This window comes from Bidens hawaiensis, unplaced genomic scaffold, assembly GCF_021521415.1.
Source record: "Bidens hawaiensis isolate Kalapana, Puna unplaced genomic scaffold, B.hawaiensis_p1.1 tig00028747_1, whole genome shotgun sequence".
Taxonomy (NCBI): domain Eukaryota; kingdom Viridiplantae; phylum Streptophyta; class Magnoliopsida; order Asterales; family Asteraceae; genus Bidens; species Bidens hawaiensis.
The window spans coordinates 7,594-31,613 of NW_027494707.1; the positions used below are offsets into that span (position 1 = coordinate 7,594).

At 37.6% G+C, this 24,020-nt stretch overlaps 1 protein-coding gene across 1 annotated transcript; it reads right to left on the minus strand.

The window, feature by feature from the left end:
• Positions 1 to 15,231: 15,231 nt before the first annotated feature.
• Positions 15,232 to 18,810, minus strand: LOC143577608 (uncharacterized). The gene is made up of 6 exons (XM_077061394.1): positions 18,576 to 18,810; positions 17,942 to 18,294; positions 17,652 to 17,843; positions 16,877 to 17,143; positions 16,191 to 16,473; positions 15,232 to 15,710 (listed from the first exon to the last, which is right to left on the minus strand). Exons 1-6 carry the CDS (start codon positions 18,808 to 18,810, stop codon positions 15,232 to 15,234), a joined length of 1,809 nt encoding a protein of 602 aa, XP_076917509.1.
• Between the last annotated feature and the right edge of the window lie 5,210 nt (positions 18,811 to 24,020).

Sequence of the window (24,020 nt, forward strand, 5' to 3'; positions counted from 1 at the left end):
TAACCTTATATCTTCGCCTAAACCCTACAAACAGTAGCGGCAACTTCGCCTGATGAACACGATGATTTTGCAGGTTTGATTTCTGGATTTTGCGAGGTATGCGAAGGTGTAATGGGTTGTTTTTGATGGTGGGAGGTGAGTAGGACACAAAAACTCGGTAAAATCGTCCCGCGAATAGTCGAACGGAACGATTTCTACACCCGCGTGATAATCCCGGACCACACAATCACGAGCAAAAGCTCTGATACAAATTGTAGGTTCCCAGCCGGATCTACACGGAATATCTCGTTCTACGTAGGTGCGGAATCCCTACGTAAGACGTTACGAGCGTAGAAGACGATACACGTTAACACGATCAAACACACGTCACAATAAACAAAGACACGTTGTATTGCAACTGGAAACACGTGATTCACTGATCACCGATTACACAAACTGAATAACTCGTAAACTAAAACTCTAACTCGTCTACTGATCTAGCCGTAACCTAGCAGTTTATATAACACGACAACTTCGCCTAGCATGTTTAGGCGAAGTTGTCCCTAACTTCGCTTGTTCCACAGCGAACTTGTGAGAACTTCGCTTACATCCAAATACAAATCCAACTAACTCGATTACAGACACTAGACACTGAACTACTGACATCATGTACCAACAATGAAACCTCTAAAATCCCTCTGGTTGCTCCTCAATTCTCCAGCCACTAGAGTGCTTCATTTGTAAATGGAGGTCTCTCATGCATTTGACCCTAATTCATGGGGTATGGGTCTCACCAAACCCAGATAACCCTTAACTAGATTATAGCATCTCATTAAGTTAAAAATTAATCTCACCAAATATTTGATATGCAAATCCTATAAAATAGGGTTTAAATATACTAAAAATTAATATCCGATTTTTTTAAAAGAGGATATTATTTATAATTAAGAAACAATTTTGTAGTAAAGGAAATAAGCGGGTCATTGATCTCACCAATTTAATTTGTTGAACTCTTTCATTATCAAACCCTAATTTAATTTCTCTATATGGATTTAGTTACATTAGTGATTATTTTTCTTTTATGTTTAACTTAAAGAAAACATTTCACAAAATAATATCCAAATTATAACAAATGAACATAAACGAACAAATATATAACATTAAGTAGATGATTCATTCAATATTTAATCCAAAAATGAACATAAATGAACATAACCAAACATAAATGGATCTGAATTATCATTATGAGAATGAACATAAAAGAACGTAAAAGAACATAATTTAACAAGGGTAAACGAACATAAATGAACATATATGAACAAACATAAACGAATACAAACAAATATGAATGAATATAAATAAACACACTTAAATGAACACAAACAAACACATATAAAAATTAGTAGATGATTCATTCAATGTTCAGTTCATAAATGAACATAACCAAACATAAATGAATCAGACCCGAGTATATTATAAACATCCTTATAATAAATTAATTAAAATCCAAAAAATAAATATATTTGCAATATTAGGCATCACAAATGTAAAACAACCCATGTAATACAGGGGATTTCAATAAAAAGAAGTACCAAATTTCTAAAACAAGAATAATGGATTTTAGTTACAACTACCATACTATATATACTTAGGGGCAGTTTGACAGGCCCTTGACTTAGTAAGTGTTGAATGGGTAAAATGTCTAAATGAGTAAGATATTATGAACCAGTAAGAGCTGAGCGAAATGTATCTGTTTGGTTAGACATCTGAATAACTGTGCAAAATTACTATTTTACCGCTCTACGTAGATTTCGTATTAATCTCATTCAAAAGATCTAAAAGATTTTAAACAAACTAGATTAATATTCATTAATGAAAAAAATTAGGAATATTGGTTTTAAATAATCCCAACTATGGCCTATTGGTAAATATCAGTCCCAACTTTGCACTTGCCTGCTGACCGTCCCAACTATTGATGTATTTGTTTTTAACGGGCCGCGACTAACGAATGTTAACTCCGTTAGTGATTTGCTGACGTGTACCTTCTTCTCCGGCTGAAAACTTGCCGGAAACCTGCAACTTGCCTCTATTCTCCCTAATATCGTCACAACATCTCCCTCCCTCTTCAAAAGACATCGGAAATTAGAAAATGAAGTAGATTTCATCTTCTTTCATGGCCAATCCCTATATACCAAACCTGATTTTATTTTTAAAAATTTGAAATCAATGTTATACGATTTACAATAAGCATAGGGCTTTTGTTAAGAGGATAAAATGAGTCAAATGATGTGTCAATTACCTCTAATGGTGCACGATTGACGAGGGTGGATTTCGCCGGAGATAACAACGGAGGCACGTCGGTTAAGTTTCGAATGAGGGGAAAGATAGAGAGAGATGGTGTAACGATATTAGGGAGAATGGAGGCGAATTGCAGGTTTCCGGCAAGTTTCCTGCCGGAGAAGAAGGTCTACGTCAGCAAATCACTAACGGAGTAAACATCCGTTAGTTGCGGCCCGTTAAAAACAAATACATTAATAGTTGGGACGGTCAGCAGGCAAGTGTAAAGTTGGGACTGATATTTACCAATATGCCATAGTTGAGATTATTTAAAACCAATATTCCAAAAAATTATAAGTGTATTTTTAGTTCTTTAAACAAAACTGAAAATTAAAATCTATAAGTACTATAAATTTAAAAAAGTTAAAAAAGTTTAAATGAACTGTTTTATTATATATACAAATAATATAATACTAAACAAATTGTAATAATATATTGGTCTGTATTTCCAAGAAGCCCATTTTTTTCAATTCCTGACTCCCCAAACTCTGAAATGGTATAAAACCAATAATACGAAAGAAAACCGAAAAGAAGGAAAGAGAGAATTTTATTGCTCTGAAATCAATATTACATCCAAATGAAAGCAAACAAAGTATATATATACAAACATATGCGGCGCATATGTTGGCTGCATAACATATGCGTCGCATATGTGTTGAACACAACATATGCGCTCACCCCCTCCCCCTCAAGTTGGGGGTTGAGAAAAACCTAACTTGCACAAAAGCTCATGAAAATGTGGTCCTGGTAAGCTCTTGGTAAATAAATCAGCAAGCTGGTCGGCAGTCTTTGTGTGAACTAAATTGATGAGACCTTCTGGTAATTTCTCACAAACATAATGAAAATCAATCTCGCTATGCTTTGTTCGTTCATGAAAGACCGGGTTCTTGGCAATGTAAATCGCAGCTTCGCTGTCACACTTGAGTGTAACCGGAGTAATCTCAGGACATTAAACTCAGTAAGAAGTCTAGTCAACCATGCAAGGTCAGCTGTAACACGACGAAGAGATCGATACTCAGCTTCAGCAGAACTTAAGGAAAAAGTGGGTTGTTTCTTATACTTCCAAGAAATTGGAGAACCACCAAGAGAAACATAAAACCCATTAACCGATCGTCGTGTATTAGGGCATGCCGCCCAATCGGAATCTCAGAATACACGTAATTCAAAAGAAGGATTGTTGTTAAAAAATAATCCTTGAGATAACGTTCCCTTTAAATAAGAAAGGGTATGAAGAACTGCATTCCAATGAGGAATCCTAGGATCTTGCATGAATTAACTTTAGAACTGAACAGCAAAAGCAATATCAGGTCTTGTATGTGTAAGATAATTGAGTCTCCCAACAAGTTTCCTGTATTGTAAAGGTTCATCAATAGCAAGACCCTCATGAACCTTGAGTTGGAGATGAAAAGGTAATGGGGAATTGCTAACAGAAAGATTGGAAGTATCAAATTCTGAAAGCATGTCCTTAGTAAATTTGTGTTGAGACATGATTACACCATTTGTAGTTTAAAGAACCTCCATGCCCAAAAAATAATTAAGACGCCCCAAATCTTTAATATTGAAAGAGGAATCCAGAAAAGCTTTAATATTATTGATCTCTTCAAAATTGTTCCTAGTAAGCAATATGTCATCAACATATACAATGACATAAACCACCGAAGATCCCATAGATTTATAACACAAAGAATGATCATTCTGATAACTCATATAACCTCGTGTCTTCAGAGCAGACGACAATTTCCCATACCATTGTCGAGAAGCTTGTTTTAAGCCGTATAATAATTTCTGAAGTTTAAGCACTTGATGATTAGGAAGATCCATACCAGGCGGCAGTAACATATAAATTTCTTCATCTAGATCCCCATGAAGGAAAGCATTATTAACATCAAGTTGAAACAGAGGCCAACTTTGTTTGGTAGAAACAGCAACAAGACTGTGAATGGTAGTCATTTTGACAACAGGAGAAAAGTCTCATTATAATCAATCCCTTCTTGTTGAGTATCTCCTTTTACCACCAATCATTCTTTACAACGTTCAACCGTACCACCTGCTCGATGTTTAACTTTAAACACCCATTTGCTCTTAATAGCCTTCTTCCCGTGAGGAAGATCAACAACGGCCCAAGTATTAGTATTTTCAAGAGCCTGTAACCCTGTTTTCATGGCATCTTGTCACTCAGGAATAGTTGCAGCTTCTTTGTATGAAGTAGGCTTATGTAATTCAAATATAGCTGTTGCGAGATGTTGGCTGGAAGGAAGAAGTTGAGAAGAAATCAAGATACAGAAAAGGAACAAGAATTGGTGACAGTGTGAAAGCAATGGTGATAAGAATCAGAATGATTACAAACATAATCATTCAAATAAGAAGGAGGAAAAGAAGCTCTAGATGACCTTCTAACAGGTGGATCATTAGAAGGAGGAACAGGAGTATCAGAAGTAGCAGAAGAATTAGGAATGGAATCGGGGGTTGTATGAGAAGCGGAAGCAGGGGAAGGATCATCAAAGAATTGATTGATAATTTCAATGGATGGAAAAATAAAGCTTTCTTTAGAGTTTGGGATTGAAGGAAATAAAGCTTCAAAGAAAACGACATCCCTTGATATAATGACCTATTTGTGTCAATATCATATAATCGATAAGCCTTTTTACCAAGAGGGTATCCCAGAAAAACACAAGGAACAGCCCATGGTTTGAATTTGTCTCTTCCAAGACTCAGAGTGGAAGCGTAAGCAAGGCAACCAAAAGATTTCATGTGAGAATAGGAAGGAAGTTTTCCTGTTAAAACCTCATATGGGGTTGATGTGCTAAAAGTAGTTTAATAATTATTAACTAAATTAACTAAAAATAAACACTAAGTAATACTCTAGACTCTTTAAAAATCGACTAAACTACTAACCAGTAAGTGAACCGATCGACTCTAATAAAGCTAAGTAAGTCCGGATATCGAACCCACGAGACTCTCCAAATTACGTTTATTAACTAATTAGACTCGACTATAAAACACGACTTATTAATTATATTTGTTTGGGGGGGAGGGGGGTTTTATTTAAAATATAAATTTAATACTATAATTAAAAACTAATTAAGAAAACAAGTAATTTAAACGAAAGCAAAAGTTTGTTATTTAAAATAAGATGATAATAAGAAAACTACCTAGGCTAGAATCCCCTAAATTTCAGTAATGAATTAACCCGGGAAAATATTTAGTTATGGACTAGGATCGTAAAATAGACACTTAAAAGAAAATCCGAACAGGACCCCTGACCCTTCTCAAGAAGACACCTATGGGGTTCTAATAAATTTTAACGTACACCCGTATTAAAAATCAAGTTCCCTTACGGTCACCTAATTAATTATGATTTAGTCCCTTTATATCGAAACCCTACCTTACAACGCGGAAATCAAAGGCAATTTAAATTTAATTGACTTAATAGACAATAGTAAATAATCAACCCTAGACGGACTCCTTACGAAGAACTAAATCTAGGAAGATTAAATAATAAAGATTTATTAATAACCTAGCACTTTACAGATTTTAGGTTAGTAGCACACTTAGGCTTATTTGACAATATTATTCCTATGATCTTATCGCGAAATCAAATCATAAAATAATCAAGAACACAAAGTAATTGACCTAATAGCAACCTATCGTATGAAAAACAATAATCAAGGAAAATTATTTAATAAAACTTATTAAACAATCCTAAGTATCCATACGCATTAATTAATTATAAATAAATCTTTTACTAAACCATAAAACCATAACAATAAATAATCCCAAGTCAAATCAAAACATCAAAGTAGGTTGATCATAAGCCTAGGCGGTCTAAGGGTTTAGCCAACAACCATACTTAAGAATAAAAAAAAATATATGGGTACGTTCAAATAATAAATTCATAACGAAAATAATAAATTCAAATCGACTAATAGGGATGTTTGGATGAATATGTGTTGAACCTGGACAAAAAGCTTCTTTCTCTTTCTTAGGAACTGGCTTTCATTCGTCTTCTTGTTCGTAGGCGGCTCCTCTTCAAAATTTGGTTTTTTGCCTTCTGTTAGTCCACCTCTATTTTTTCCTTGACAGCTCCTATTCTTGGCTGCCAATTATATAACTTTATTTCTTAGGCGGTGTGGTGATGGCCCATTCAGTAAATCAATTCGCTGGCCCAATTATTGTCCACGTAAAATTGATTTAACTCAATTACAAATGACCAAATATTATGTTTGACTTGGGATAACTCATCAATTCTTGGTCATGACATATGCATTTTTAAATTTGATTATTTTATGAAACTTTTGTAACGCCCGTAAATTTCGTTAATCGGCTCGATCGTTTATAAATGTTGGTCAAAAAGCCGGGGTTTCATCTTTCTAATTTAGAGCCTTGTAATATGTTTTAAAAGTTCGTTTGTCCATCCTTTTTTCCCAAAACATCCCCTCTTACGACTTAAAGTATTATATTAGTATGTAGCACCCGACATTTTCGTTTATCAGCATGCACTTTGTAGAGTTTGTATATTTATCGGGTTTGAACCGGCTTACTTCGGGGACCTCCTTGTCATACCCGTAAGTTGAATTAGTTGACTTTCCACCCAAGTTGCTACACACTTCATACTGGAGGGACTAGAGTGTAATTTATTTTATATCATTATATTTAAAAAAGGAAAAACCCTAACCCTAACTCTATGCGCAACCGATCGTCCTCAAGACCCCCCCTACTTGTTTTTCTTCTGCCCAGCCAAGTTTCAGCTGTGAAACTTCAATTAAAGGTCGGTTTTATGACTCCCCATGTCTTTTACACCTTAATTGATCATATTAACGCGCTTATTGGTCGTTAAGGTTGAGTTTTGATGATAACAGTTTGCTGATAGATTCATATACGTTTATTGTAGGGTCTGTAACGTGATGATAATCCATTGTTTTTGATATATTCTTGATTCCATGATATTCTACTTTGAGTCTAGTTTCCAGAAATGTATAATACGTAATTTTTGGATGAGATTTGAATAGTTTTTATGAATTTATAAAATCGAGTGTCAAAGCTGATGCGGGATGACGGATTCTGGTCTGTCTTCCCGACGTCATAACCTTTTTTCAACAGGTCCAAATTCGTTGGTTCCACTTCTGGAAGTTAGTATTTTGAGTTAGGAACCAAACCCAATTGGAATCGTTTAATTTGGTTTGGTAATGAATTTTATAAAAATAAAACTATTTTGTTGCGCACTGAAATAGCTGCACGTACCTTGCTGTGTTGGAGGAATTTTTATAATTTTTGTGTCCAATATAAAAATATAATAAAAATATTTTTATAAACCTAAGACATTTATTAAAGTCTGGTAAAAATTTAATAATTTATTTCAAAGGTTATCCTATGCAATTAAATGCATCTTCGCATGCTAAAATCTACACGTTTTACTCGTTATTAATCGATAAATTCGTTTTAGGCTTAACCGGTGGATTTGGTTAGTTGAAAGGTTTTAGGGGCTGAGATAAAGTAATTGGGTATGGGTTGGGCCTTGGGCCAAGTTGTTGGGCCCTGGGCCAAGTGTTGGGCCTTGGGCCAAAGTGTTGGGCTTGAACGACCCATTAGGCAAGAGTGTTCTTACGGTCTAGTTTAGTAACGCGTTGTGTATAATTTACAGGCCCTTGCTTGTGATTGTGCACTTAGGGATTTCCTAGCTCATTGCAGGTGTTCGATTGATTCAGGAGAGTTCATGATGCCCTTTTTCACTCTTTTCAAGTTTTGGGCTAGCATACACACCGAAATCCTATTTTATACGATTTTACCCGTTACAACTATCTGAATGGTATTACATGGTCTCACTCGTGATTGTGCATTTTGAAAGTTATATTTGAATTATTTTACATGCTTTAGGATATTTTAGACTTGTTTATGGCCTTGTATCCTTTAAGGTTACATACATTATTGATGGTCTAGACTCAAGGATGTTAATAGACTTGGTAGAAATTGAATACGAGTAGACCTATTTACTTGGTTCACGTTGGGATGTTTATATATATATATATGGAGGTATGTATGTATATATTTATGTATGTATGATATATATTTAGATATATATATATATGTATGTATATATGGAGGTATGTATGAGTATGTGTTACCTTGTAGCCTACGGTTGTGTGATGATATTTAGTTCCTCGTGACTAAGAATGATGTGAGTAGGCTTATTGATGTGTGTGTGCATGGTGATTATTGGCCGGGTCAAATATATTACTCGGGTTTTCAAATCCCGTGGTGGAGAGGCCCGTGTGGCGTGGTCATCATTCTGGCGGGTCAAATATATTACTCGGGTTTTCAAATCCCGTGGTGGAGAGGCCCGTGTGGCGTGGTCATCATTCTGGCGGGTCAAATATATTACTCGGGTTTTTAAAATCCCGTGGTGGAGAGGCCCGTTGAATGTTGAATGTTGAATGTTGAGCCGTGATCGGGTCAAATATATTACTTGGGTTGTACCCGTGGTGGAGAGGCCCGTATCACGTGCTTGGAATGTTGAGCCGCGATCGGGTCAAATATATTACTCGGGTTGTACCCGTGGTGGAGAGGGTCGTATCACGTGCTTGGATGTGTAAGCTGTGACTGAGTCAAATATATTACTCGGGTTTGACTCGTGGTGGAGAGGCTCGTGTCACATGCTTAGGTCTTACCGCGTCCGGGTCAAATATATTACTCAAGTCCTGACTCGTGGTGGAGAGGCCTGTGTACGTGTGTTCGACGATGAATGTATTATTTGGTGAACTATATATTAATTATTTTATTATTATCCTCTCTATTGTTTAGAACTATAATTTTGAGATAAAGTATGAAATATTGTTTATGAAAACTTGAACTCACTCAGCTCAAGCTGACTTTGTGTGTATGTTAGATTGACTTTCAGGTTAAGAAGTGGATGCTACCGCTTGGACGTGCTGGATGCTACTCGGGAGGTTGAAGGCATTTCTGGTCGAGGAATTCCAATAAAACAAACATTTTATTTACATTTGATTTTGGACACCTGTACCCGTGTTTTGGGATTTTTAATACTTAAACTTTTCCGCTGTTATTTACTCTGAACTTGTTTTAAATAAAACGAATCATTTGGTTTTAAATTTTTGTGAATTTGTGGACGTGATTACCAACTGTAGGATTCCCGAGATTCGGTGTCTTACAAGTTGGTATCAGAGCCATGGTTCGAGGGATCAGAGCATTCCCGAATGCTTGGTCTCGAACTGTAAAAGAAAAGACTAGAAATGCCAACCGCAAGTAGCTGCACGTCAAGAGGTAATTTTAATTGTTTAGTCATTCTTATAAGTTTTAGAATTTCATTATGTTTATAATTGATTACGTGTTAGATGGTATGCTAATATGGTTAGGGGCAGGGGGTGCTTAGGATGGGCGGTTAAAGTAAACAATTAATAACACCTGATCAACGTTATTAGCAGTTTACCGTTACCTACCATGTTCTAAACGCTACCTGTGCTTGACTATGTTAGGGTTCTGTCTTTGTAGGGATAGGATATGGCTAATGCTCGTGTAATTAGCGTTAAAGTTCCTCTCTTTCCTTAAATTCTCCCGTTCATTTCTTATCCTCTCGAACACTTTGCGTGTAATTGTTTAGCCAAGGCTTAGCATACTATCACTCTAGGTTTCCTTACTACTTGTTGAGCTTTAAGCTTCGTTTCTGTTTGACTCAGGCGCTAGTAAAGGTTTTGTCGCTATCGTCCTCTTGTGCGATTAGATGATTAGGTTTCGTCTCCATCCGCATCCGTTCTTGTGGCGACGGGATTCAGGGACGAATCCCATTGTAAGGAGGGTGGATTTGTAACGCCCGTAAATTTCGTTAATCGGCTCGATCGTTTATAAATGTTGGTCAAAAAGCCGGGGTTTCATCTTTCTAATTTAGAGCCTTGTAATACGTTTTAAAAGTCTGTTTGTCCATCCTTTTTCCCAAAACATCCCCTCTTACAACTTAAAGTATTATATTAGTATGTAGCACCCGACATTTTCGTTTATCGGCATGCACGTTGTAGAGTTTGTATATTTATTGGGTTTGAACCTTCTTACTTCGGGGACCTCCTTGTCATACTCGTAAGTTGAATTAGTTGACTTTCCACCCAAGTTGCTACACACTTCATACTGGAGGGACTAGAGTGTAATTTATTTTATATCATAATATTAAAAAAATAAAAACCCTAACCCTAACTCTATGCGCAGCCGATCGTCCTCAAGACCCCCCCTGCTCGTTTTTCTTCTGCCCAGCCAAGTTTCAGTAGTGAAAACTTCAATTCAAGGTCGGTTTTATGATTCCCCATGTCTTTTACACCTTAATTGATCATATTAACGCGCTTATTGGTCGTTAAGGTTGAGTTTTGATGATAACAGTTTGCTGATAGATTCGTATACGTTTATTGTAGGGTCTGTAATGCGATGATAATCCATTGTTTTTGATTGATTCTTGATTCCATGATATTCTGCTTTGAGTCTAGTTTCCAGAAAGGTATAATACGTAATTTTTTTGACGAGATTTGAATGGTTTTTAATAATTTATAAAATCGAGTGTCAAAGCTGATGCGGGATGACGGATTCTGGTCTGTCTTCCCGACGTCATAACCTTTTTCAACAGGTCCAAATTGGTTGGTTCCACTTCTGGAAGTTAGTATTTTGAGTTAGGAATCAAACCCAATTGGAATAGTTTAATTTGGTTCGGTAATGAATTTTATAAAAATAAAACCATTTTTTTGCGCACTGAAATAGCTGCACGTACCTTGCTGTGTTGGAGGAATTTTTATAATTTTTTTTCCAATAGAAAAATATAATAAAAATATTTTTATAAACCTAAGACATTTATTAAAGTCTGGTAAAAACTTAATAATTTATTTCAAAGGTTATCCTATTTAATTAAATGCATTTTCGCATGCTAAAATCTACACGTTTTACTCGTTATTAATCGATAAGTTCGTTTTAGGCTTAACCGGTGGATTTGGTTGGTTGAAAGGTTTTAAGGGCTGAGATAAAGTAATTGGGTATGGGTTGGGCCTTGGGCCAAGTGTTGGGCCTTGGGCCAATGTGTTGGGTCTTGGGCCAAAGTGTTGGGCTTGAACGGCCCATTAGGCAAGAGTGTTCTTACGGTCTAGTTTAGTAACGCGTTGTGTATAATTTACAGGCCCTTGCTTGTGATTGTGCACTTAGGGATTTCCTAGCTCGTTGAAGGTGTTCGATTGATTCAGGTGAGTTCATGATGCCCTTTTTCACTCTTTTCAAGTTTTGGGCTAGCACACACAACGAAATCCAATTTTATACGATTTTACCCGTTACAACTATCTGAATGGTATTACATGGTCTCACTCGTGATTGTGCATTTTGAAAGTTATATTTGAATTATTTTACTTGCTTTAGGATATTTTAGACTTGTTTATGGCCTTGTATCCTTTAAGGTTACATACATTATTGATGGTCTAGACTCGAGGATGTTAATAGACTTGGTAGAAATTGAATATGAGTAGACCTATTTACTTGGTTCACGTTGGAATGTTTATGTATATATATATATATATATGTATATGTATGTATATATATATGTATGTATGTATGGAGGTATGTATGTATGATATATATTTAGATATATATATATATGATTGTATATATGGAGGTATGTATAAGTATGTGTTACCTTGTAGCCTACGGTTGTGAGATGGTATTTAGTTCCTCATGACTAAGAATGATGTGAGTAGGCTTATTGATGTGTGTGTGCATGGTGATTCTTTGTCGGGTCAAATATATTACTCGGGTTTTCAAATCCCGTGGTGGAGAGGCCCGTGTGGCGTGATCATCATTCTGGCGGGTCAAATATATTACTCAGGTTTTAAAATCCCGTGGTGGAGAGGCCCGTTGAATGTTGAATGTTGAATTTTGAGCCGTGATCGGGTCAAATATATTACTTGGGTTGTACCCGTGGTGGAGAGGCCCGTATCACGTGCTTGGAATGTTGAGCCGTGATCGAGTTAAATATATTACTAGGGTTGTACCCGTGGTGGAGAGGCCCGTATCACGTGCTTGGAATGTTGAGCCGCGATCGGGTCAAATATATTACTCGGGTTGTACCCGTGGTGGAGAGGGTCGTATCACGTGCTTGGATGTGTAAGCTGTGACTGAGTCAAATATATTACTCGGGTTTGACTCGTGGTGGAGAGGCTCGTGTCACATGCTTAGGTCTTACCGCGTCCGGGTCAAATATATTACTCGAGTCTTGACTCGTGGTGGAGAGGCCCGTGTACGTGTGTTCGACGATGAATGTATTATTTGGTGAATTATATTAATTATTTTATTATTATCCTCTCTATTGTTTAGAACTATAATTTTGAGATAAAGTATAAAATATTATTTATGAAAACTTGAACTCACTCAGCACAAGCTGACTTTGTGTGTATGTTAGATTAACTTTCAGGTTAAGAAGTGGATGCTACCGCTTGGACGTGCTGGATGGTACTCGGGAGGTTAAAGGCATTTCGGGTCGAGGAAATCCAATAAAACAAACATTTTATTTACATTTGATTTTGGACACCTGTACCCGTGTTTTGGGATTTTTAATATTTAAACTTTTCCGCTGTTATTTACTCTGAACTTGTTTTAAATTAAACGAATCATTTGGTTTTAAATTTTTGTGGATTTGTGGACGTGATTACCAACTGTAGGATTCTCAGGATTCGGTGTTTTACAACTTTCAACATTAAATACATAAATTTAAAATCAAGTCAGAAAAGGTTAATGTAATTATAAAAATGATTGTATATAAAATTTCATCAAATAATTTGTCGGTCTCAAGTTTAGTCAAAGTGCTCCACTTTAACCCGTTGTCTCTTGAAACCATTAAACTCACACATGAACCAAATAATAATCATATTCAATACAAATTTGGCTCAAAAGCACTTAAAAGTATTAGAAATATTTATATAATAATATGTATAATTTAGACCACATCAAATATCCCTATACTTAAATCTTTTTTCGTCCCCGAAAAAACTATTTGCAATGGGATCAGAATTGGATAAATACGATCTTAAAAACATATAGGTTATCTTAAAATTTTAGAACAACGCAAAAACTGCGATCACCGATATTGTTGTCCACTTAAACCCATGCCTTTGTCTTTACCGAGACAAGTAAGATCCAACTATTATTATTTATTATTATTTTGTATATAATCTAGTTGAACCCACAGTCAAGACCCGTTTTATTTTAGATTTTACCGGATCAAACAACCCCAACTTGACTTAAACCTCATAGATAGAAGATTAAAACATTGTTGCACATTTTTCATGAATAGCTAAGACGACCAAGGACATTGTTTATCCACCTAAATTTAAACATCAAAGTATACCAAGCAGCCATTAGATACGATTAAGGTTCAATTATTCAACTAACTAGCTAGTGTTCCCCACTACATGACATACCCACGTTATCAAGCAACACCTCGGACCTATTATCACACGTGATTTTACAAGTTTCCATCTGACGGTTTACATACGTCGTGTCTCTAGTTGATCCTGTTCTTAATGGTATGTGACGCAAGTAAGAGGACCACGTATGAGTAACAGCGGGATGATCACTGGATCATCAAGATTTTACTTCACTGTAATTGATGTAAGTGAGTGTAGTGGCAGCAAACAGCGGGTTTATGCTTAAAAGCTCGTATTTATTAAATATCCGAAGATACCCAGATGAAAAACTGTAAAAAGATCCGTGGTCTCCGAACCCGAGGCATCCCATCAATACAGGATTTAAGGCTATAAAACCATACGCCTATGAAGTGTTAACCACTAAAACTAGAAGTGTAAGATTTAAGTTTATTTCATAGGCTACATGGTATACTTTAATGTTTAAACCTACCCAAGCATCGTATGATAGCGTATTCATATTTCTATAAAATTCATAATTTTCTACAATCGAACTAAAAATGAGGCTTGAGTATGGCAGACCTTTCATCTCGTATTTTATACAGACTTAACATGGATCCCACTAAAAATCATATTATATCGTTTAAAAACCAACTATCAAACTGCCCTTTCATTCTCAAGGCTGAGCCTATCGACACATTCCAAGTTAAGTGCGTGTTCTTTAATTATATCTTATTATTAGTAGTTTGAAAAACCGATTCCCGATAAGTATCCTCATCTCCCATTTAAATGCAAAAAGAAACAAATTCAAAGGACATTTTTCAAAACTTTTTTTTTTATTTTTTTTAATAAGACAAAACAAGTTAAAAACATGTGTTCCTATCCCCACACTTAAAATTTGCATTGTTCTCAATGCAGGGACGGAAACACGACTCAAAAATTTAAAAACAAAACAAAACCTAAAAATACAAAAATAAATAAAAAATAAAACAAAGCTAAAAATTAAAAACTAAAAATATAAAAACAAAGTAAAAAGGAAAAGACTTAGCTGGTAGTATGCGCATGAAGTATGACGCTAAAGTCTTCTTCCATAAATGCCCTCCATCTCCGAACATGCTCAACAACAAGTATCTCCTTTCTTTCGTACATGAACGGAAGCGGCAACAATACAAACAATATCTAAAAACTCATCTTATCAACCTCGATAGATATTAATCATTCAAAGTATGGAATCAGACCAACCAACCAAACCAATAACCATGAATAAAAGCAGAAAATAAATAATCATAAAAGTATACGGCTCTTGCTGCTCCATCCCCACAGTTAAATTTTTCACTAGACTTCAAGGGGATCTTCTATCTCACACTCTCTTCCTTCAAAACTTTCAAAACTTAAAAACAAATAAAAACTACAAAAAACTACGTAGTGACTCAAGAAAAACTAAAAATAAAATAGAAATAAAAAAATAGGAAAGAATATACAAACTCTACACTTTAGTATTCACTCAAGAATCACGTGTGACAATTCAGTGCGACGGAGTGAGAGGAGTTTCCTCCATCTCGATTGCTTCCTCCGGTCCTCCAAGATAGTGTATTAAACGATGACCGTTCACCTTCCAAGACGTTCCATTATCTGGATTCTCCAAGTCCACCACTCCATACGGGAAAACTTCTTTCACCAAGTACGGTCCCGTCCACTTTGATCTCAACTTTCCTGCAAACAACTTCAAACGAGAATTAAATAACAATACCTTATCGCCTTTCTTGAACTCCTTTCCGCCTTTCAAACGCCGATCGTGTAACGCTTTTGTCTTTTCTTTGATGTTCAACGATCTAGAGTATGCTGCATCCCGAAGCTCCTCCAACTCATGAATCTGAAAGTATCTTTTCCTTGCGTCCTCAGTAAGATCAACATTCACTGTCTTCAACGCCCAGTACGCACGATGCTCCAACTCAACCAAAAGATGACAAGACTTACCGTAAATAAGCATAAACGGTGTAGTACCTAACGGAGTCTTGTACACGGTCCGGAATGCCCACAACGCATCATCTAACTTCTCCGACCAATCTTTCCGACTAACCCCAACCGTCTTCTCTAAAATCCTCTTCACCCCTCGATTAGCATTCTCGACTTGACCATTCGTTTGAGGGTGATAGGCAGTAGAGGTACGATGAGTAACCCCATAACGAGCCAATGCTTTCTCTATGACGGTATTACAAAAATGGGTGCCCCGATCACTAATAATAGCTCTCGGAGTACCGAAACGAGTAAACAACTTCTTGAGGAACCTCACAACAAATCGTGCATCATTTGTAGCCAACACTTGGGCTTCCACCCACTTCGACACGTAATCAATCGCCACCAAAATATACTTATGACTGTTCGATGTGGGAAACGGTCCCATGAAGTCGATGCCCCAAACATCAAGGATTTCAAGAATTTGTATGGGGTTTTGAGGCATCTCATTCTTGGAAGAAATATTACCTGTTCTTTGGCACGTATCACAAAGCTTCACAAACTCTTCAGCATCTTTAACAACTGTCAGCCAATAAAACCCACTATCAAACACCTTCTGCGCGGTAGCATGCGCACCATGATGGCCTCCAGTCAACCCCTCGTGAACATGCTTAAGAATATCCCAACCTTCCTCTTTCGTCACACACCTCCTCAGAATCCGATCAATACCAATCTTAAACAAGAACGGGTCATCCCACACATACCGATTAACATCCCGGAAAAACTTCATCTTTTGTTGCATAGTCATACCCTCCAAAAAAAACCATTAGCCAAATAATTAGCAAAATCAGTGAACCATGGCATACCTTGCTTCTCAGCCGCAACAAAATAGATCGACTCGTGAGGGAATGTATCTCTGATCTCCTCCCCACGCAACTTTTTTCTCCTCGGGTCTTCTAAACGGGATAGATGATCGTCCACTACGTTTTCCGCACCCTTCTTAACTTTTATCTCGATGTCAAACTCGGAAAGTAAAAGAATCCACCGTATAAGACGAGGCTTCGCATCTTTCTTGGGAAAGAGAAAACGCAAGGCTGCATGATCGGTAAAGACGGTGGTCTTCGAAAGCACGAGATACGAGCGGAACTTGTTAAATGCGAAAACAACGGCTAAAAGATGGGGTGGAAATGTTTATCTCGCCTTTGCCCCAAAACCGCTCCAACAGCATAATCACTGGCATCACACGTGAGCTCGAACGGCAAACTCCAATTAGGAGAACAAAGAATGGGAGCACTTACAAGCTTCTCTTTCAAAAACGTGAACGCCTTAACACATTCGTCATAAAAAACAAACGGTACATCTTTCTCGAGGAGTCGGGTCATCGGGCGGGTAATTTTAGAAAAATCTTTGATAAATCGCCGATAAAACCCCGCATGACCCAAGAAACTCCTAATTGCTTTCACATTTGTTGGTGGAGGAATCTACTTATAGTATCAATCTTTATAAACAATCCACCTCAATACCATCTCTCGAGATCTTATGGCCCAACACGATCCCTTCCGTCACCATAACATGACACTTTTCCTAATTTAGCATCAAGTTCGTTTCAATACACCTCTTCAACATCTTCTCAAGATTAGCCAAACAATGATCGAAAGAAATAACGTAAACCGAAAAATCGTCCATAAACACCTCCATGGACGTCTCGATCATATCCTGAAAGATGGCCACCATACAACGCTGAAAGGTGGCCAGAGCGTTACACAGTCCAAACGGCATGTGACGGTACGCAAACGTGCCATAAGGACATGTAAAAGTCGTCTTCTCTTGGTTTTCCGGTGCAATAGGGATTTGATAATAACCCGAAAAACCATCATGAAAACAATAAAACTGCTGACCTGCCAAACGCTCCAACATCTGATCAATAAACAGCAACGGGAAGTGGTCCTTCCGAGTGGCATCATTCAACCTCCAATAATCAATACATACTCTCCAACCGATAACCATACGCGAAGGGATAAGCTCATTCTTCTCATTCATCATAACGGTTATACCTCCCTTCTTCGGAACAACTTGAGTCGGGCTCACCCATGGTGAATCGGAAATCGGGTAGATCATCCCGGCACCATCAACTTCAATACCTCCTTCTTCACCACCTCTTGCATATTCGGATTGAGACGTCTTTGTGGTTGCACCACCGATTTATACTCATCCTCCATTAAAATCCCGTGTGTGCAATAAGCGGGGCTAATACCTTGAATATCGGAAAGTCTCCATGCAATCGGCCCCTTATACAACTTCAACACGTCTATCAACTTCGACTTCCCTTCTTTCGTTAACTTGGATGACACAATAACGGGCAAGTTCGAGCCCTCATCAAGATAAGCATACTCCAAGTGTGACGGGAGAACCTTCAACTCTAACGGGGCGGGTTTCTCCTCGGAACCCGCCTCACTCTCACAACTAATCTCATTCACCTCTATCATCTCGGGCAAACCCGAAATCTCAACCAACTCATCACAAACCGAATCGTTCTCACACGAATCATCCTCACCCAAATCATCACAATCAACCAAACCATTACTTCCCACGAGATCCGCGCCACAAATATAATTGAAACAGCTATCCATACCTGCAATAAACGAGTTAATAAAATAAACCAAGTGGCATGGACCACTGAAATCATCTTGATCACTCGGATGCCTCATCGACCTCGCGACATCATAAGTAACATTTTCATCACCAACCCCAAGCGTATCTTCTTATCATACAGATCGATAAGCGCCTTTGCGGTACATAAGAACGGACGACCAAGAATAATGGGAACCTTCTCGTCGGCCTCCATATCGAGCACCACAAAATCAACCGGGAACACAAACTTATCCACCTTTACTAGCAAATTTTCAATAATACCTCTTGGATGCTTAACCGAACGATCGGCCAACAACAAGGACATACGAGTTGTTGTAAGCTCGCCCAACTCCAACTTCTCATACATGGAATACGACATCAAATTTATACTTGCACCCAAACCAGCCAATGCATGGCTCATCGCATCACTACCAAATAAACACGTAATCATAAACACTCCAGGATCTGACAACTTCTCGGGCACGCGATTCAATACTACCACCGAACAATCTCCCATGATTAGAATCGATGACACCTCCCCCAACCTATCTTTCCTCTTAAACAAGTCCTTCAGAAACTTTTCGTACTTCAGCATGTGTTGGAGGGCTTTAATGAACGGGAGATTAATCTTCAACTGTCGGAACATATCAAGAAAGTGCCCATACTCCCGTGTATATTTCTGGTGTTTCGCGTGAGCGGGATACAGGATACGAGAGTTGTCAACCAAAGGTGATGACCGGACTTCAACCGGCTTCTACTCTACTGGTGGTGCAACTGGTGCGGTGTTCTGCACTTTACCTGGTACTTCCATCTCGATCTCTTCATCCATCACTTCCTCATCTTCTACTTCAACCTATTCCTGGCGCTACGAGTAGTAATTGCCTTTATTTGATCAGCCGGATTCTGCTGAATAGAACTTGAAAACTGTCTCGAGGGTCTTTCATTCAATTGTCGGGCAATATCACCAATGGTTCATTGCATGTCGAGCATAGTTGATTGTTGGTTCTTGAAAAGCAGATCATGCTCGGAAAGGGTCTTTTGAGTGGCGTGATCTCTAGTAACGATTTGCTGCATTATCTCGTCCAACTGCTTACTTTGTTTCGGCACATTATTCTTTGACCATCGGAACCGTCATTGTTATACTGTCCCTAATTTCGATTATAGGGAGCTTGGAAACCTGGTGGCCCACGGGCCGGACGCCAACTCGAGTTACTTTGACCTTGATTCTGATTCTGATTCTTGTAGCTGTTCCAGTTCTGATTGTTGTTGTTGTAAGCATTAGGGAACCTGTTCTGACCATCCACAAAATCAACATCTTGATTATTCATTAACGGACACTCCAGCGTACCATGACCACCCCTACACATCTCAAACTTATCCACCTTAGCCTTTAACTCTTTTATCTCTCGGGTGAGATTTTCCAAAGCAACAGCCATACCAGTATCCAGATTAACCTGGTGCACGCCTCGAGCAGATGAGGGTGTACTGTGACGGGATTGGAATTTCCGTCTCGTGACTTCTTCGCCTACTCAGACTGCGTGAAACTTTCAAACAGATCGTTACACTCGGTCACATTCTTCTTGTCCATCAAATTACCCCCAGAAGCTGTGTCAAACCTCGCTTGAGCCTCATAAGTAACTCCATTGTAAAACTTCTCAACAAGGGCCCAAGGTGTGAGCCCATGTTGTGAACAATAGGAAAGCAGATTCTGAAAATGCTCCCAAGCTTGGTAATACGCCTCATCCGGCTCCATGTGAAAGGAGTGGATCTGATCACGGAGGCGAGAGGCTTTAGCAGGTGGAAAGTAATTCTTGATGAATGCGTTGCAAAGCGCCTCCCATGTGGTGATTGCCCCAGCAGGTTACGAGTTGAGCCAAGTAGCAGCACGACCCGAAAGTGTAAATGGGAACAAGTGAAGGAAGATCGCATCCTCTTTAGCACCTTACAAATTGAACGTTTTGAACACACGAGTCAGACGGTTGATGTGTGCCGGTGCATCTTCATCTTCACGGCCATGGAATTGGTGGTGTTGGGTGATGTTGTTCATGACATAGGATGGAATCTACCATGAGTTAGGGTTATCAATCTTGGGGGTGACAATGGGTGAGTGATCTCCATGGAACTCTTCAAAAGCTTGCTGGTACACGGTGCGGTTATTTTCGGCCATTGGAAAGGGTCTAGGACTTGGTGGTGGTGAATTGGCGGGTGAATTGGTGGGTGATGATTTCGGTGAAGTATCTATGGTGATCGGTTGATTTTCAGACGATGATGAACTTGCCTCGGACTTCAACGGAGTAGGTCCAAAACAGTATAGTGGCTGTCCGTGCGAACGAAGATGTGGCATGTACCTGAAAAACGCACAAAACAAAATTGGTAGACTCTAATAAAAGACTCAAAAATAAAAATAAAAAAACTAAAAATAGAATAAAATAACAAACACTTAAAATTAGACTCTTACGACTCAAAGAAATAAATAAAGCAAATAGCACATATATAGCAAGCAAGTCTATTCAAAGCTAATAATGCAATCGCCAAGAGTCCCCGGCAACGACGCCAAAAACTTGATGTGCTAAAAGTAGTTTAATAATTAATAACTAAATTAATTAAAAATAAACACTAAGTAATACTCTAGACTCTCTAAAACTCGACTAAACTACTAACCGGCAAGTGAATCGATCGACTCTAGTAAAGCTAAGTAAGTCCGGATATCAAAACCACGAGACTCTCTAATTTACATTTATTAACTAATTAGACTCGACTACAAAACATGACTTATTAATTATATTTGTTTGTGGGGGGGGGGGTTATTTAAAATACTAATTTAATACTATAATTAAAAACTAATTAAGAAAACAAGTAATTTAAACGAAAGCAAAAGTTTGTTATTTAAAATAAGATGGTAATAAGAAAACTACCTAGGCTAGAATCCCCTAAATTTCAGTAATGAATTAACCTGGGAAAATATTTAGTTATGGACTAGGATCGTAAAATAGACACTTAAAAGAAAACCCGAACAGGACCCCTGAAACTTCTCAAGAAGACACTTATGGGGATCTAATAAATTTTAACGTACACCCGTATTAAAAATCAAGTTCCCTTACGGTCACCTAATTAATTATGATTTAGTTCCTTTATAACGAAATCCTACCTTACAACACGGAAATCGAAGGCAATTTAAAATATTTAATTGACTTAATAGACAATAGTAAATAATCAACCATAGACGGACTCCTTACGAAGAACTAAATCTAGGAAGATTAAATAATAAAGATCTAGTAATAACCTAGCACTTTACAGATTTTAGGTTAGTAGCACACTTAGGCTTATTTGACAATATTATTCCTATTATCTTATCGCGAAATCAAATCATAAAATAATCAAGAACACAAAGTAATTGACCTAATAGCAACCTATCGTATGACAAACAATAATCAAGGAAAACTATGGAATAAAACTTATCAAACAATCCTAAGTATCCATACGCATCAATTAATTTTAAATAAATCTTTTACTAAACCATAAAAACCATAACAATAAATAATCCCAAGTCAAATTAAAACATCAAAGTAGGTTCAAATAATACATTCATAACGAAAATAACAAATTCAAACCGACTGATAAGGATGTTTAGATAATAGGTGTTGTGTAATGGCTGTTAATTTTCGGTTCAAGGGTTCGAAGCTTGTAAAGTATGTATATGTCTCGAGATTTAACCGACATTTCTCGGAAACCTTCTCGTCATCCTGGTACGTTAAAACATTTAACTTTTCAACCAAGATGTTACTTCTTTAAAATTTGAGGGCTAGATGTGAAAAATTTTTATAACATAAACTAAACCCTAACCCTCCCCTCTCTTAATTCCGATCAGCAACTAGAAGCCCCCCCCCCCCTCACGATTTTCTTTTCTTCAGCCTAGGTTAAGGTCCAAAACTTCAATTGAAGGTTAGTTCTATGTTTCCCCAAGTCTTTTACACCTCAATTGATCATTATATCACGCGTATTGATCGTTAAATTTTGTGTTGTAGGCTTACCGGGTGGCTGTCAATTCTAACCTTTCCGGAACTGTTTTAATTGAGGTTCTTGCACCAAAATCCTCCTAGGTATGTCTAGTATAACATACTTAAAAATTATGCCATTGGTGTTCGTTTGATTGGTCAATTAGTTGTAGTATGAAAGATGTTTTAGGTTGGCTAGAATTGTGTTTCGTTGCGTTTAACGCGAGGGATGATGTAACGGATGACCAATTCAGTTTGAATAGTTTCGGGTTAATGTATGGGCTGCTGGAAAATGATTCTTATGGGTATTGGGGCTGAATTGGTCGTCGGTTACTCAAACGGGTCGGTACAACGCGCAATTGCGTTTATTGAATAGTTGGTGCGTTGTACTTGCGAGTTACCGCCCATTTGACTCGTGTAGTGTCGTGTGGCCTTATTGGCTGTGAAATTATCACATTGGGTCCACACGGGACTGAGTTGGATGTTAATTGCCGAAACGACTCTTCAACGCGCGTGTTGGTATCACCTAGTGCTTTCGGGGGTAATTTGGGAATTCTTTATTCCCGGGAGTATCTAAAGGTCGTTTTGGTGAATGTAAGGCCTCGGGGGCTGTTGTGATTGAGTTTGATGAGGTCGAGACATTAGGTAACTCGAACCATGTTAGAACATCTCGATGTCAATAGTAATGATTTTATGTAAACCGACAGGTGTTTGAGTTGTGGTGCTACGTAGGGATTCTCTAGCTCGTGGTGAATACGTGTCTTGTTTCAGGTGAGTTCATGATGCCCCTTTACTCTTTTTAAGATTTTGGGCTAGCATGCACACCTAAGCGATTTTGCTTAATGAATTGTTTAAAATATTCTGGATGGGCTTACTTGTATAGGGTAGGGCCTTGAGATGATATTATTGTATGTTTGTATATATTATTGTATGGCCAATAATTGGCGATGTTTAGTAGTCGTTATCGACTACGGATGTTTACGTATGCCTACTTCGTGTTTGCATACGTTGGATGAGATGTTACGTGTTTGGGTTGTACGTGTGCTCGACCTGATGTTATTATTTGGATGATATATATATATATATATATATATATATATATATATATATATATATATATATATATATATATATATAGGGATGTAATTGTAAGGATGTTTAGATATATAGGTATATATATATAATGATGATTGCTTGATGTTGATGATGGCCGTACTGTTATCTCCCGTTTTATTTTAAAACCCTTAGATTGACTATTATGATTATTATTATTGATGTTATTTATTAAAACTTGAACTCACTCAGCTCAAACTGACTTTGTGTGCATGTTAGTGTGAGTTTCAGGTTAGGAGGAAAATGCATTACCGCTTCGACGTGCACGAAGTTACTTGGACGGTGAAGCGAATACGTAGTCGGATGTTTTAACTATTGAACGTTTCTTTTTAAAGTTTTATTAAATACATTTAAATTGGTTTTGGGCATAATTCCCAGGTTTCGGGAATTTGTTTATTAATTATGGTTTTCTGCTGAATTATACTCTGAATTGGTTATTTTAAAGGATTGAACTGCTTTTGAGTTAAGTATTTTGTATGAATACCAACTGTAGGATTCCCGAGATTCGGGGTCTTACAAGTTGGTATCAGAGCCATGGTTTGAGGGATCCGAGCATCCCCGAATTCTTGGACTCGAACTGAAAGAGAAAGGACTAGTATGCCCACCGCAAGTAGTTGCA

Excerpts from the sequence above, each read along its gene's own strand:
- LOC143577608 (XM_077061394.1), bottom strand. The coding sequence starts at position 18,810 with ATGGGAGATTGTTCGGTGGTAGTATTGAATCGCGTGCCCGAGAAGTTG. Across the intron at positions 17,844-17,941 it reads AGTTGTATAAGGGGCCGATT|ACGTCTCAATCCGAATATGC; the intron begins GCATGGAGACTT and ends GCAACCACAAAG. Across the intron at positions 15,711-16,190 it reads TGATACGTGCCAAAGAACAG|GTACTACACCGTTTATGCTT; the intron begins GTAATATTTCTT and ends AGACTCCGTTAG.